The sequence below is a fragment of the Gymnoscopelus microlampas genome (assembly GCF_963454915.1).
Source record: "Gymnoscopelus microlampas genome assembly, chromosome: 12".
Classification (NCBI taxonomy): Eukaryota; Metazoa; Chordata; class Actinopteri; order Myctophiformes; family Myctophidae; genus Gymnoscopelus; species Gymnoscopelus microlampas.
In genome coordinates this window covers 1973678-1989922 of record NC_139949.1, presented here as the reverse complement: position 1 = coordinate 1989922, position 16245 = coordinate 1973678, and the positions used below count along the sequence as shown (strand labels likewise).

At 46.9% G+C, this 16245-nt stretch overlaps 1 protein-coding gene across 1 annotated transcript in view; it reads left to right on the top strand.

Moving 5' to 3' along the window:
* st6gal1 (ST6 beta-galactosamide alpha-2,6-sialyltranferase 1) overlaps positions 1 to 16245 on the top strand; it is a gene marked incomplete at its 3' end in the record, with an annotated part of 30339 nt that overhangs the window by 695 nt on the left and 13399 nt on the right. The window contains exons 2-5 of the mRNA XM_084073582.1: positions 9092 to 9165; positions 14224 to 14418; positions 14520 to 14745; positions 15870 to 16021. Of these exons, the coding sequence (XP_083929708.1) occupies positions 9092 to 9165; positions 14224 to 14418; positions 14520 to 14745; positions 15870 to 16021 (647 nt within the window). The remainder of the gene's footprint in view (positions 1 to 9091; positions 9166 to 14223; positions 14419 to 14519; positions 14746 to 15869; positions 16022 to 16245) is intronic.

Here is a 16245-nt window from a genome sequence, read left to right as displayed (position 1 = left end):
CTCTACACACCTATAATTCTTTCCCAAAAATAGCCGATCTACAGTCCTCCTCAGAAAAGGGATACAAGGGTTCAAGTGGTTAATGTAAAAAAAATAATCATATTGCACAAAGATTTGGGCGACCCCCTGTAGTAACTCTGAGGACCCCCTAGGGGTCCAGGACCCCCTGTTGAAGACCCCTGCATTCCAATTTATCCAGAGTGTCTCGTAATAAACAAGGTAAACAATCGCATACAGAGAGAGAATGCAGAGAGTTAGATTGAATGCAGAGACACAGAGTCGATAGGTCTCTATGGTCGTCCTCAGACGAGCCCTCGATCGTCGCTTCCGGTCATTCCCGGTTCCCCATACATCTGTCCAGTTCGTTGGCACGTTGTGCTCCTGCATCATCCTCGAGTACATCCACGTGTGTTAATGTGGGACGTCCTCGTGATCGATGCCTGTGTGTTGTTGGTTCCCACAGTAACCTTAAGTAGCTGGCTGGCAGCTCTTGATGCCTTTGGCAGTGTCCTGCTTAGTCAATTGTCTCGCTCACCCTTGGTATTCCCTCGTACAGGATCCTTGGTTGGTTACATGTGCACTCTTGCTGATGTTAAGTAGCCTACTGCTCGCAACATTCTGGTGTAGCATCCGTTTTTTCATTGATTGAATATTTTATCAGGCAAAAATAAACAGCACAGTTACATTTAAAAGACTTTGTCTAAAAGGTCTGTTCAAAAAAGTCCTTGCGGTCTTGTTTCCATTGAGGTCCTTGGTATTCAATTCATAGTCATATATAGTGGCACCAACAGTTCAAATATCATCACAAAGATAATACAGGAAAAAAAATCACTATATGTACAAACAAGAAAACAAAAAAAAATCACTATGTACAAACAATGGGGGGGGGGGGGGGGGGGGGGTTGAGGGTCAAGGCAATAATAACACTATATATCTGTCAAGAGACTTCTGCAGGGTTGGCTTCAGGGTCCAGCATTCATGGCCATAGAGGAGAACAGACTCTACCGTTGCATAGAAGAAGATGAGTTCGATTTTACGGGGAGGTTGGCGTTCCATACACTGGTCATGCCAGGCTTAATCCAGGACTATGATGAAGAGGAAGAGGGCTAAGGGTGTCCCCCTGCATTACCCCAGCCAGGATGTCAAAACTCCTCGCTGTTGCCACCCTTGGCCCTTGTTCCTGCGTACATGGTCTCTATTGCCCGGAGTAGGTTGGGAGGGACACCGTAGGCGTCAAGGATCTTCACCATCGTCCTTCTGTGGATCGAGTCAAATGCCTTTTTGAATTCGAATGAATAAAGCACAGTACAGCAGTCAGGTTATCCTTTTTCACCTCCTCGATCATTCTCCTTAGTGCCAAGATCTGGGCTGCTGTGGTTCTCCCCTCTCGAAAGCCATTCTGGTTCTCGCTCAGGTGAGGGTCGATGGCGTGTCGTATCCTCTTCAGTATCATCCGGTTGTAAACCTTTGTGGTGATACATGTCAGGCTGACGCCTCGTTAGTTGTCCGGCTTTGAGAGGTCTCCGGCTTTAGGCACCGGGATGATGTTGGAGAGAGACCATATTACAGGCTGTTTGTTGTGAGGTAGAGCAATGTTGCAGAGGTCTAGGATGAGGTCATCAAGATCACAGTTCTTTCACCCATTAATACCTGGAACTGTGTCATTTTTAGATTTGAGCTAAACACACTTTGGGCTATTAAAAAATAGCAGATATACAAGCTCATAGCGCGGCACCGAGTGCCGCGCTATGAGCTTGTAGATCTGCTATTTTTGAAAAATCGTGAAAATGTGTGAAAATCTTTGAATATATATATTTCTAAAGCGAATATTTTTAACTAAAATCTTTGCTTCTGGGGGTCCCTGGAACAAAATATTTTGATGGGGGTCCGCGGCCAAATACATATAATTTTGGGGGTCCTTGAAATGAAAAAGATTGAGCACCACTGATATAGAAACATACGTTTTTCAGAAAACTGTTGAGATTTAGGAGACATGTTGAATCGGCTTCAGGTCTCAATGGGTTAAGACCTCTGGGGGTATGCCAGCCGGCCCAGCACTTTTGCCCTCCCTCACCGTGGATTTCGACCTGGCAAGGGACCGTCGTCGATATGCAGGTTCTGGAGGAATGCTGGTTTATTTTCCTCAGCTCCGTCCGCTGTTGTGCCCAGCAGCCTTTGGAAGTGGTTGAACCAGGTCGTCACCCTCTCCTCAGGGCTGTGTCCCTCGACCTGTCCCTCCTTTGTCCTCTTCCCAGTCATCTCATTGATGACCCTCCAGGCCTTCCCATACTGCTTTTCACTCTGCGCTGCCTGCACTTTACACCAGTGGCTCTCAAACCTTTTCATGTCACGGACCCCCAAATTGACACTTATTAGCCCGAGGACCCCCATTTGAAAATATATGCCAGGGGCATATAGCAGTTCTAGCAGTGATTCTCAACCATTTTAATTGCAAGGACCCCCCAGTTTGACATGTATTAGGCTACGGACCGCCATTTAATGGCATGTCTATCTCTTGGCCCCCAATTAATATTGTAGAATCAATGTTAATGTAACTCAGAGAGTGTACAAATGGCACCAAATGGACTCGTTGGTACACTCTCAGAAACAGACCCCTAAGGTCATTTGGTCCCTAACTATCCATCATTTAGCTGGGGACCCCCTGGAACTCCCTCAAGGACCCCAGGGGGTCCCTGGACCCCACTTTGAGAACCAATGCTCTACGCACAATCTCCATTTGTTCCTCCCCTTTGATGGTGTCGTAGGTACTGAAGAGAAACAGTTTGGCTTCGTTCAGTACCCCACGTCTCTCCACTGTTGGTTCACGCACAAAGTTGAGGCGTGCTTACTCCACCCTACCACGTGCCGCTACGACCTCTGGATGTCTGGACCGCAGGGAGGTTCTGGCTCTGTCCAGCACAGGCACACAGCCTGGTCGCCTCCTCATTCGCAACAACGAATCTCCTGTATTCGCTGCTGAGCCCCACTCCCTTATCCAGCTGCCGAAAGCACTTCCTAACCTCCTCCGTATACCTTTGAAGGCCAGGGTCGGTTGTGAAGGCCTTCCAGTCGTGCCGGATTCTAGGGCTTGGGGACCCTGAGGCCGCACCCTCACCCTCATAATAATAATAATAATAACTAGAAAAAGTGCTCCTCGGAGCACAACTCTCCGCTGTTGGGAATGTTGGGAATGTTCTATCTGTATAAGTGTCCTATCCGTCCTGTCTGTATAAGTGTCCTATCCCTCCTGTCTGTATACAGTAAGTGTCCTATCCGTCCTGTCTATGTAAGTGTCCTATCCGTCCTGTCTGTGTACGTGTCCTATCCGTCCTGTCTGTGTAAGTGTCCTATCCAATTGTTACAGTATCCGCCATTTCTCAACCATTTCGTGATTGTTCCTGTCTTACCTCACTCTTACCAGACTTGTGTTGGGAATGTTGGGAATGTTCTAATTCTTATGTTCTAACTGTCCTATCCATCCTGTCTGTATAAGTGTCCGATCCGTCCTGTCTGTATAAGTGTCCTATCCGTCTGTATAAGTGTCCTATCCGTCTTGTCTGTATAAGTGTCCTATCCGTCCTGTCTATGTAAGTGTCCTATCCCTCCTGTCTGTGTAAGTGTCCTATCCCTCCTGTCTGTATAAGTGTCCTATCCGTCCTGTCTGTGTACTGTAAGTGTCCTATCCGTCTGTGTAAGTGTCATATCCCTCCTGTCTATATAAGTGTCCTATCTGTCCTATCTGCCAATTATGTATCAGCCATGCAGCCATTACGTGATGGTTCCTGTCTTACCTCACTTTGACGGTGGCACGGACACCGTCAAAGTGACGCCATGTATTTATACAGTATTTCACCGTATTGTCACGTGTCACGTGAGGCTTGACCAATCGGTGTGTCATATTTAGAAAGTGAAAACAATACTCTCCTGCGGAGAGTAATAATAATGCATTTTATTTATAAAGCACTTTACATTTTTTCAAATCTCAAAGTGCTACAGATTTAAAATCAAGGCATAGCGGAGAAAGAAAAAAAAACAATCAAAGAGAAAGTGATAATAATAATAACTAGAAAAAGTGCTCCTCGGAGCACAACTCTCCGCCAGAAGACTTGTGTTGGTTCGAAGGTCGCGAAGGTCGCTATCCCTCTTGTATATGTAAGTGTCCTATCCATCCTGTCTGGGTAAGTGTCCTCTTCCGTTCATTCTGTGTAAGTGTCCTATCCCTCCTGTCCTATCCGTCCTGTCTATGTAAGTGTCATATCCCTCCTGTCTATATAAGTGTCCTATCTGTCCTATCTGTCCAATAAGACAGATAGGAACAATTGGACCGCGACTACTTGACTACTTCCGGTTCGAAGGTCTGGGAGTGAGCTAGTGGCCGGATTTTCGGTATTGGAATCTGGCTTATCACAGTGACACATGTATTTATAGGTCGCTATCCCTCTTGTATATGTAAGTGTCCTATCCAACCTGTCTGGGTAAGTGTCCTCTTCCGTTCTGTCTGTGTGAGTGTCCTATCCCTCCTGTCTGTATAAGTGTCCTATGTCATATCTCTCCTGTCTATATAAATGTCCTATCTGTCCTATCTGCCAATTATGTATCAGTCATGCAGCCATTTCATGGTTCCCGTCTTACCTCACTCTGACAGTGGCGGAGAGTGATGCCATGTATATATAGGCCCGGTGGCGTCACTAGCCAATCAGATCACAGTATTTCACGTGTCACGTGAGGCTTGACCAATCGGTGTGTCATGTTTAGAAAGTGAAAACGCAGTGATAACAATACTCTCCTGGCGGAGAGTAATGAAAAAAACAAGTACATAATAATAATACAAATAAATAATAATAATAATGAAAAAACAAGTACAGGAGACATTTCTAGACTAAAAATGGGTCTAAAACAAACTACAATTAGGGCACTGTCAAAAGTACAAAGATCACAGTAAGATTAAAAAAACGCTTTGTTAAAAATGTACGTTTTGAGTCCGTTTTTAAAACTGTCTGTGGACTGGGGCGCTCTCAGGTGTACAGGGAGGGCGTTCCACAGACTTGGGGCTGAGTAGCTGAAAGCCCGGTCGCCCATTGTGCGCAAGTTGGTGTCGGGGGTGAGCAGAAGGTTGGTGTTGGATGAGCGGAGGTTTCGAGAGACTGGTTTCCGATTTAGGAGTTCTTTGAGGTAGGAGGGGGCATTTCCATAGAGGCATTGGTGAGTGATGAGGGAGATCTTGTATTCAGACCTGAAGGTGATGGGGAGCCAGTGGAGTGAACGGAGGATGGGAGTAATATGGTCGTATTTGCGTATTCACATCAGGATCCTGGCGGCGCAATTTTGAATATATTGAAGCCTTTGGAGGCTCTTACTGGGGATTCCAAAGAATAGGGCATTGCAGTAGTCCAGCCTGGAGGAGATGAAGGCGTGGACGAGTTTTTCAGCGTCTGGGAGAGCGAGTGTGGAGCGGAGTTTGGAAATGTTCCTGAGATGAAAAAACGATGTCTTACAGAGATTTTGGATGTGTGCCTGAAAATGTAGTTGTGGGTCCATTTTAACACCTAGGTTGGTGACTGAGGATGATAGGGTTTGATTGTGACCGGAGAAAGAGATGCTGGTTATGGGGCAGGATTGGATCTGGTGGGGGGTGCCAATTAACATAGCTTCTGTTTTTGAACTGTTTAGCTGAAGAAAGTTGAGGTTCATCCACGCCTTGATCTCCTCCAGGCAGGCCGTCAGGGTGGATGATGGACATACTGCTGGCTGATCTGCAGGGGTGGGGAAGGAGGTGACGGTGGTTGGGTTTTGGGTGGTGGCTGGTCTGCGGGGGGGGTGTGTTGATTTTTAGATATAGCTGGGTGTCGTCAGCATAACAATGAAAGGAGATGCCGTGCTTGGTGATTATGTGACCGAGGGGGAGCATATAAAGAGTGAACAGAGTGGGGCCGAGTACGGATCCTTGGGGGACACCGCAGGTGACAGTGTGTGTCCGGGATTTTTCCCTTCCCAAGGAAACGTACTCGGACCTTTCGGAGAGGTAGGAATGGAACCAATTTAAAGCGGAAACTGAAAGACCAATTTGGTGAAGGCGGGTGAGGAGGGTGTCATGGTGAACTGTATCAAATGCTGCAGTTAGGTCAAGGAGGAGAGAGGGGGAGCCGACATCAGCTGCCATCAGCAGGTCATTTGTGACACGGATGAGGGCTGTCTCCGTGCTGTGGGCTGCGCGGAAGCCGGACTGGAATTTCTCTGCTATGCTGTTGATGTGGAGATGATCCTGGAGTTGGGCTGCTACCACTTTTTCTAAAACCCTGGAGATGAAGGGGAGATTTGAGATGGGCCTATAGTTTGCAAGATTGTCCGGGTCTAATGTGGGTTTTTTGAGCAGGGGTGTGATGATGGCAGTCTTGAGTGCAGAGGGAACAAGGCCAGACTGGAGTGAGAGATTTATGATTTGGGCTATGAGAGGACTTAATGTGCAGGTGTAGAGTTTTATTAAGGTTGTGGGGAAAGGGTCCAGGGCGCAGGTGGAGGATTTCATCTTATTGATGATCCCCTCAACCTCTCGCTGCGTGGTGGTGGCGAAACAGCAGAGAGGCCGAGAGATCACCGGATCGGGGGCGGGGGGGGGGGGGGGCTGGTAGTGTGATGGAGCTGGAGAGTTTGGAGCGGATGGTGTTGACTTTAGTATTGAAGAAGGTTAAGAAGTTATTGCATTTCTCCTCAGTGCATTCTGTGTTAATGGGACATTGTGGTTTGAGGAACTGGTTTACAGTGGAGAAAAGCTGCTTAGAGTTTCCAGGGGTGTTATTAATGATGTCAGAGTAATATTTAGAACGGGCGAGTTTGAGGGCTTTAGAATAGAGCTTCTGGTGTTGTTTGTAGATCTGTTTGTGTACTGTGAGACCGGTGGCTTTTAGACGCCGCTCAAGAACGCGTCCTGCTGACTTCATTTTACGCAGCTCGGAGGTGAACCATGGGGCTGAGAGTGAAAAAGTGACTGTTCGTGTTTTGGTTGGGGCATGGAGATCCAGGAGAGTGGTCAGGGAGTTATTGTAGTAGTCCACAGCTGTATTGGCGGTTTGGAATTTTGCGGTGGAGAGATGGTGGAGGTCCTGTGTTATGGAGTCTGGGTTTATGTTTCTTAATGTTCCTGAAATGTATTTGACGTTTGGGTTTGATGGGATGGGGTAGGAATTGAAGCTCCATTGCGATGACACTGTGGTCTGAGATGCCAAGGTCATACACGGTGAGGTTGCTGATAGGGGCAGAGTGAGTGATGACAAGGTCCAGAGTATTTCCTTTGGTGTGAGTGGGGACGTGAACATGTTGGTGGAGGTCGAGGCAGTCCAACAATTGTTGGAGGTCCAAAGCAGAGGGGCAGGAGGGTTTATTGATGTGAATGTCGCCTAAAATGACAAGGTTGGCAGTAGTTGCGCAGAGGGTTGTGAGAAGGTCCTGTAGCTCTTGAAAAAACGCTAATGTGGGTTTGGGTGGTGGCCGGTAGATCAGTAATAGTGTCATGGGGGATGGTGGTCTGCTAAATGACTGTAATGTAATGTAATGTAATGTAATGTAATGTAATGTAATGGTTTACAGGTAAAAGCCAGGGATTCAAAGGTAGTGTATATTGGTAGGGGGAGGGGGGACAGATTCAGGTCAAGACGGTGGAAGATTGCTAAACTACCTCCACGGCTGGTGTTTCGGGCTTTCTCAAGGTATTTGTAGCCAGGGGGACATGATTCATTTAATGCCTTGCAGACACCCGGCTGCTGCCAGGTCTCTGTAAGACACATAAGGTCCAGTTTATTTTCTACAATGTGATCGAAAATGAGAGTGGATTTTTCAGTAAGGGCTTGAATATTGAGGAGCTCGCATTTGATTATAGATGGGGTGATGTATTTATTTAGGGGGCGCAGTAGAGTGAAATTTACAGTACTGATGGGGTGAGAGTATGAGGGGGAGGGGGGTAAAATCTGGAAACTGTGATATGAACAGGAATGGTATATACACTATCATGAGATGAAATGGATTTTATACTGTCATGGTCTGCCAGGCAATAGGTGGCGCTAGTGGCTGTTTGGATTTTATGTAGAGTGACAGAAGAAGAGGTGGGGAGTACATCCGGTGGTATAGTAAATAGTCAATAATGAAGAGATAACGGCAGCTGGGCATTATGGACGGTAACGCGAAAATGCTCTTTTAACAAGCTCGCGCCCATGTCGTTTAAATGAATTCCGTCCCATTTAAACGATTCGTGGCGGTTCCAAAGAAGGTCGAAGTTATTTATAACTTCGACCTTCTTTGGAACCGCCAAGACCAAGCGGTGATCAGAGCCCACAGAGCTGAACATGCTGTATGGTTCAGCGTTCAGGATGGAGTTCCTCCACTTTTTCCTCACAAGTATGTAGTCCTACTGACGTAGCATACCTGTGGCTCGATCTTGGAACGTCCACCTCTTGCCTGTTCATTTCCGGAACATGGTGTTTGCTGCCAGTAGCTCGTGTTCCATGAGAAGGGCAGTGAGGTATGTGCCATTGCGGTTGGTGGAGTCGTAGTATGGGTAGGGGGCGTCCTCTGGTCCGAGCCTTGCGTTGAAGTCAACCAGGATTGCATGGAAGTTGTGCGCTAGGACGTCTCGGACCGCTGTTGCAAGGTCCTAATAGAACTTCTCAACCTCCTCATATGGTGCCACGTTGGTGGCACCATCAACGTGGCACCATCTGAGTGGGTGGAGATGTTCTATGATGTTCTGCGCCCCCTGTTGCAGCCTGGGCCTCGATTCGCCACCCAGATGCAGTGATGAACGTGCATCTCTCCACTCTGCGGTACACGATCCGGTCATCAGTGTGCACTCTTCTGTGTTCCTGGATTCCCAGGATCTCCACTCCCCATGCTATATAAATAACATTATTATTCTTTAATTGTTAAATGTTTGTATTAGGGAAACAAATACAATTGAAGCGAGTATACAGGTGCATGTGTACGTAATAGTATCTCTATTTTTGATATCTATCAAAATGATATGATGTACTATCTATCTATCTATCTATCTATCTATCTATCTATCTATCTATCTATCTATCTATCTATCTATCTATCTCAGGAGGGGAGGAGCTATGCAGAAGGAACACAGTAACTAAGCAACAAAAGAGACACAGAGGAGACATGGGATACAAGGTAAAACAGGACACAAATCCTGTCACTACACCTCTACTCCTCTCCTCTCCTACCCTCCCCTCCCCTCCCCTCCCCTCTCCTCTCCTCTCCTCTCCTCTCCTCTCCTCTCCTCTCCTCTCCTCCCCTCCCCTCCCCTCTCCTCTCCTCCCCTCCCCTCCCCTCCCCTCCCCTCTCCTCTCCTCTCCTCCCCTCCCCTGCCCTCCCCTCCCCTCCCCTCTCCTCTCCTCTCTTCAAGGAGGCCAGATTACATACTAATTGTTTTCACTAGAAGCTCGCCCCCTCTACGCGGGGGCTCGCGTCTAGCCCGCGGCCACGCCCACGTAGCGCCCGCGGCCACTTGGCAACTCATATAAGTGGCGTAGCGTCATGAGGGTCAGTGGGGCCGTGGCTCGGTCAGTGAAGACCCTGTAGTGCGGATGATATGTGGCATAGAGGGGCAGATTGTAAATCCCCAGAGGAAACATCCGTGGGCTACCATTGGTTCAGCGATGTGTGCGGTCGCCCTGCGGCCCCTCCTCCTCCACCAATGTGCAGTATTGAGAGCCCTGACGTCACAACAATTGGAGCGATGGGCACTGCACTGTGGTTGGTTAGGGTACACCTAGGGCCCAGGTAGAACCCAGTTAAAGCCTGCATGGGCAAACCCAGGTAGGACCCGCCTTGGTCCCACATAAACATGGGTAGTTGGGGCCCACCTAAGGGCCAGGTAGAAGCTACTTATAGCCTGCATGGGCATCGCAGTTGGGACTGAAGTGGATGCCGCTGACATTGCTGACATGGGGTCCATATGGTTTAGCCCACCTTGAAACCATATGGGAACTACGCTGGCATGCTGGCTGTAATGCAAACGCTGCATCATACCTGCAGTGTGTAGTTTGATGTTGTGTGTGTAGCAGATATACCTGCAGTGTGTAGATCAATGTCCATATGAAAGTCAATGCTCAGCAGTGTTTTTTCTTCCCCAGCAGAGTTTCTAGTGTCTCTGTCTCTCTCTGGAAGAGGTTGCACATGAACTCTGCAGCCGCACTGAGGCGCTCCAACACAAACACTCTGACATTAAGCTGCTTCACACAACAAACATCAGCACGACGCTGCTGTTTGTCCAAAAGACACAATATCTCCTCTCCCACCGAAGTCATGTGTTCATTTATCGACAGCCGTACAGACTCCTTTTGACACATTTTACCTCGTTTATCCAGCTCTCACTGACTCATCGGGCTGTTATTTTGCTGCGATCAAGTCAACGATGTGAGAGATTAGCTATCACAGACGGACGGACAGGGGGTGAAACATAGTCTTGCGCCATGCCTTTCGGCCTGGCGGAGACAATAAAAAAAGGAAAGTAAAGGAAATGAGCATTTCTGCAACAAAAGTAGTCAACAAACTATACTATGAAAACATGGGCCACATTGGCAAAGAATGTAAGAAAGAGGCAGTCATGTAGAAAATAGCCGATCTACAAGCTTACAAAGCCTCTCAACGTGAGGCGTTTTGAGCTTGTAGATCGGCTATTTTCACAATATGTACTTGTGGAACGGAGTCCACAGGGGGGGGCGTGAAAGGGTTGATAAGCACTGCTGTAATCGGAGCGAAATTATCTGAAATTACTACATGACCATAATGCAGCCTAACATGCGTTGCACGGGGCGGTCCTGCCATTACGTTAGTTACTGTAGTTGCTGTGGAGCTACATAGTTCTCCAGAAGACACACACAAACATACACCATCTACAATGGACTAACTGAGCAGCAATATTGACATTCACCACACGAACGTGCATTGTTGACAAAGTGATTGCACAGCCGCTGCAGGCATGACAACCACGTTAGCGTTAGCGACATGGCAGCTATCACAGCGCCCTGTCCGTCGTCGCTGGGACTAACTGTGATGGCTACAGCAGTAACAGCAAGCTGTCTGCGATGCCATTGTCTGGAGACTGCTCTTAGCGTGACACGACCAATGAGAGTGAGCGCTGTAGTTGTTGCTAAGATACGGTGGCGTCTCTGGCCCATAGCTTGTAGATCTCTCACGCATGATTGGCGTAGGCTGCGTTGCCAGGTCTGACTGTTTGTATAAGCGATTTTGGGCTTATTTGGGTGCACTTTTGGGCTCGTTTCCATAGACCACGGCAGCGCTTATTTCTTTCCCGTGACCGATGTGGCAAAGAAAGGTGCAAAACGAACCATCCGGAAGTAAAGTGCGAGATGAAATATATAGCACTTTTTGATTATTAGAGAAGGAGACAGATGTGAAGGTGGAAAATGGAATGTAGGAGATTATATAGTTTTTCATGAGCGATTTTTGTAGCAAGTTGTGAGTGAATTGGGCCACTCCTGTGGGCGGGGGGCTGATTAGAACCATTGGGGTTTGGGAAGGAGACGCTCTCTGTTTGAGTGGAAAGATTAGAAGGGACTTGTCGTGTCAAACTGCACAACTAGTTCACAAGCATGAAATTGTTCTGTCACACTTGTCACAATGCATCGTCATTACAGCATCGCAACATCATGACCTCAAGCAGTGGAGGAAGAAGGACCCAGATTTTAATTTCATTTTAATTTGACCTACCTACCAGTGACATCATCGATAGGGAATCCAAGCTAATAGAAACTGCAGGCTTTCTATTGCTGGAAAGTTAGCATGCTGAAATAGAAGCCATCGTGCTCCTATTGCTGATGTCACTGGTAGGCAGGTCTTCTGAACTGTCCACAGCCCTCCAATGAGACACAGAGTGAGTAGAACGAAATGATGCCATTTTATAATGAGCATTAGTGAGGACCTGTCATATGAAGACAGGTAGAAAATGTGAGAAGTGCTCCTTTAAGTAAAAGTGTCAATTCCACCATGTAAATACTTCGTTACAAGTAGCTACAGGTAAAAGTCTTGTATTCAAAATATGTACTAGAGTAAAAAGTACACAAATGTATTGCCATCAAAATATACTTTAAAGTAGCAACATTACTTATTATGCAGAATGCCTATTTTTAGAATCCTATAAAGTATAAACCATTCAATGCTAGACCAACCAACAGTAGTATTGTAAACCATTCAGTGCTTTATAAACCAACTATAGTATTTTAAACCATTCAATGCTTTATGAACCACCAATCTGCTTTCAGTGCACACACAATCAAGCTGGTAATCACATCTCATAAGATGCAATGGAAAAGTGGTCACATCACTCTGGAATCAAATTGCATCCCATCAAACTCGGTCAGATGCTGTTTTCCTCCCAGTGTGGAGGAAGAAGGCTTAAGATGTTTACTGATCCCTCGCTCTTGTAATAGGCTACAGTATACTTCTTGGTTTCTGTCAGCGGTGGGAAAAGTAGTCGAATGTTTTACTAAAAGTATCAATACTGCAGTGTAGAAATACTCTGTTTACAAGTAAAAGTCTGGTAATCAAAATGTACTTGAGTAAAAAAAAAAAGTATTGAAATAAAAATGAACTGAAAGTACCTAAAGTAAAAGTACTTGTGCAGAATGTCCCATTGCACGTTAAAAAGGTATAGAAAATAGCAGATCTACAAGCTCATGCGACGCATTGTGTGCTTGTAGATCGGCTATTTTTAAATGGCCGATATATATATATATATATATATATATATATATATATATATATATATGTATATACATATATAGGGCTGAAGTGGTTAATGTATGTTTTTCGATCTGCAAAGTAACTTGTAACTAAAGCTGTCAAATAATTGTAGTGGAGTAAAAGTACAATGTTTGCCTCTGAGACGTAGCGGAGTAGAAGTAAAAGTACAGAAAATTGGAAACACTCCAATAAAGTAAAACAAATCCTCAAAAGTGTACTTAAGTACAGCACTTGAGTAAATGTACTTAGAGTACACCACTGGTTTCTGTTGTGTCTACACAAGAGCAATTCTCCAAGCAGCTGTCCTCCAAACCCGACCTCCAGTCGCTGTAATTAGAATCGAGGGCGCACTCCTCATTACATCGTATGAGCGGCCGGGTGCTTTGGTTCCATTTGTACACTCTCAGAGTTACAGACACATAAGGGTCCATTTGGTTCCCTTTGTACACTCTCAGAGTTACAGACGCATAAGGGTCCATTTGGTTCCATGTGTACACTCTCAGAGTTACAGACACGTAAGGGCCCATTTGGTTCCTAATTATCAATTTGGCTGGGGACCCCCTGGAACCCCCTCAGGGACCCCTGGGGGTCCCCGGAGCCACTGCTATAGGGCACAGGTTGCTCCATAAATAGACCAACTGTAGCATTTTGAAATCAGTTCTTTGACACACATGGGAGCCATAATGATCTAAGAACTGCAGTGATATGCTCCACTTTCTTTGTATCATGGATGGACCAGAAACAAATGAGACGTTTTTAAGAAAACACAACCTTTTAGCTTTCAAGATGTCCTACATTTTTTGCAATCTGTTAAACTGGACTAAAATGATAGCAACAAATCTAAACAATAGTGACCACATGAATAGATTTTATGGCTGGTTTGTTGTTCTATCATGTTTTATTTGTACGCCTTATTCTATTGCTATTGTTTTTAGCCTCCTGTGGACAGGTGTTGACAATAAGCATGTATATGCTAAAACATTTAAATGATGCATTGATTGATAAAATACTTTGTTAACACTTGTGTTAACAGTAAACGAGGGTGTGTGTGTGTGTGTGTGTGTGTGTGTGTGTGTGTGTGTGTGTGTGTGTGTGTGTGTGTGTGTGTGTGTGTGTGTGTGTGTGTGTGTGTGTGTGTGTGTGTGGGTGTGTGTGTGGGTGGGGCGGTGGGTGGGTGGGTGTGTGTGTGGGGTTGGGGGTGGCGGGGGGGGTAGGGGGTCAGAGGAATCTAATATCAAGATGTTCAAGGAGTTAAACTATGTTCACTTGTATTTTAAGGACAGGAATTATTTTAGTTTAGTTTTGAGTTTTGGGTAGGGAGTCTAGAACCTTTACCTCTCCTCTCCTCTCCTCTCCTCTCCTCTCCTCTCCTCTCCTCTCCTCACTAAGGTCAGATATGATGTTAATTGTCTGGGTTTCATTAGGCTGCACAAATAGAACTCTCCTCTCTCCTCTCTCCAGGTACCGGACAGGGTCAGTGTGCTGTGGAGGTTGAGGCGTCGGGCGCGCCGCGGCGCCCTGTGCATGGCCTTCTTCTGCATCTCCATGGCCATGCTGTACGCCTTCTGCGCCGAGAACAGCGTGCCCGTCACCGACGCCATCTTCGGCGTGCGGGCGCGCACGCGCGCACAGCCCCGCGCGCACTCCGTTATCAAGGTCTGTCTGTCTGTCTGTCTGTCTGTCTGTCTGTCTCCGTCTGTCTGTGACTATTTGTCTTTCTGTCTGTCAGTCAGGCTGAACTTTCACCTTTCCGCCAGGTCCTGAGAGGCGGGGCCAAGCCCATGCTCATGGACCCGCAGAAGCTTCCGGGCGTCGTCCCTGGCAACCCTCACCGGCCGATCCCGGTGCTCTCCTCTCCAAACCACACCCACCAGGAAGCCAAGGAGCCGCCTCACCGGCCGCGCGACACCGCCCCCTCCAAAGGCTTCCTGGGATGGCTGCTGCCGCGCCCCTTCACCCGTGCGCTGGAGACCCTGTTTGGTGGTAGGCAAAGTCATCTGTTAATTAGTAATCTGTAATTACGTAGGTGGTGTGCCTCCTTCTGGCTCCGCTGTCACACCGCAGTGTGTCTACGTACTGTAGGTGGTGTGCCTCCGACTGGCTCCGCTGTCACACCGCAGTGTGTCTACGTAGGTGGTACACCTCTTCCTTTCCTGGCTGTGCCCTGGGTTGGCTCCCAGTACTTCTTTAGGCAGGTTCCCCCCCCCCCCTCCTTTTTTTACATTTAGATTTGTATTAACACGAGAACAATGGCTTCTATTATAGCACAATCTGGGAACCCATCGCCAAATAAAAAGGAAAAACAGCGCCCTCTGCTGTTCTTTACTTAATCATTTGGCTCTGGGCGGGCCTTCAGCCTTTCACTTCCGGTGGTGCGACTATGTTTTCATTCCCGCTAACAATATTTCTACACGGAACACTAACGCCACTTCTCCCAGAGAACATGGATCGTTTTGTTTATAAGCCCACTTGTTTCTATGATGAAAGAGCAATTTAAAATGTTACTAACTTTCCGTTTTTTTTGGCGGCTTCAAGGACGCTATTGTTAAATGAGTTTCGGTTTGTTTCCAGTGCCGAACGAACGGCACACACGTAAATCCCGGCCACTACATTTGATTGGGTAAAGCGCGGCCTGCTTCCTGATCTGATGGCACGCCCACTTGTAGCCAATGTGCACGGGTTGTCAACACGGCTACCGGCAGATTTAAGCACAGAGCAGAATCTGTTCTTGAGAGATTCATTATAGCATATTATAGCTCACTAATGCTCATGATAAAATGGTAAAAGAAAATCTAATCTGTCTGTGTCTCAGAGGAGGGCTGTGGACATGCAGGAACCCGCCTACCAGTGACATCATCATTAGGCAAGTTGTATTAACGCAAGAACAATGGCTTCCATTATAGCATGCTAACTTTCCAGGAATAGAATGCCTGCATTTTCTGTTAGCTTGGATTCCCCATCGATGATGTCACTGGTAGTCAGGTTTCTGAACTGTCCACACAGTCCACCAATGAGACACAGAGTGAGTAGGCAGACATGGTGTCATCTTATAATGAACATTAGTGAGGACTAGTTACCTGAAGATAAGGTTGAACGTCTGTTGACAGGCCGTCGTCATGGCGACGGCGAGCTGATGAGCGGGGACGTGGTCGAGGCCAAGTTCTTCGGACCGCACGGCACCCTGGGAGAAGTCTGGAGCGAAGACATGTCCTCTAGCATGCTGGGACATAGACTACGTAAAGTAGTCCAAAACTACCAGGTATACCTGTCTGTCTGTCTGTCTGTCTGTCTGTCTGTCTGTCTGTCTGTCTGTCTGTCTGTCTGTCTGTCTGTCTGTCTGTCTGTCTGTCTGTCTGTCTGTCTCTCTGTCTGTCTGACTGATCTTTTGGTATCCCACGACTCGATATCGATCCTTGGGGTAACGATTCGACTCAAAATCGATCTTCGATTCAAAATCGATCTTCGATTCAAAATGATTCCCAA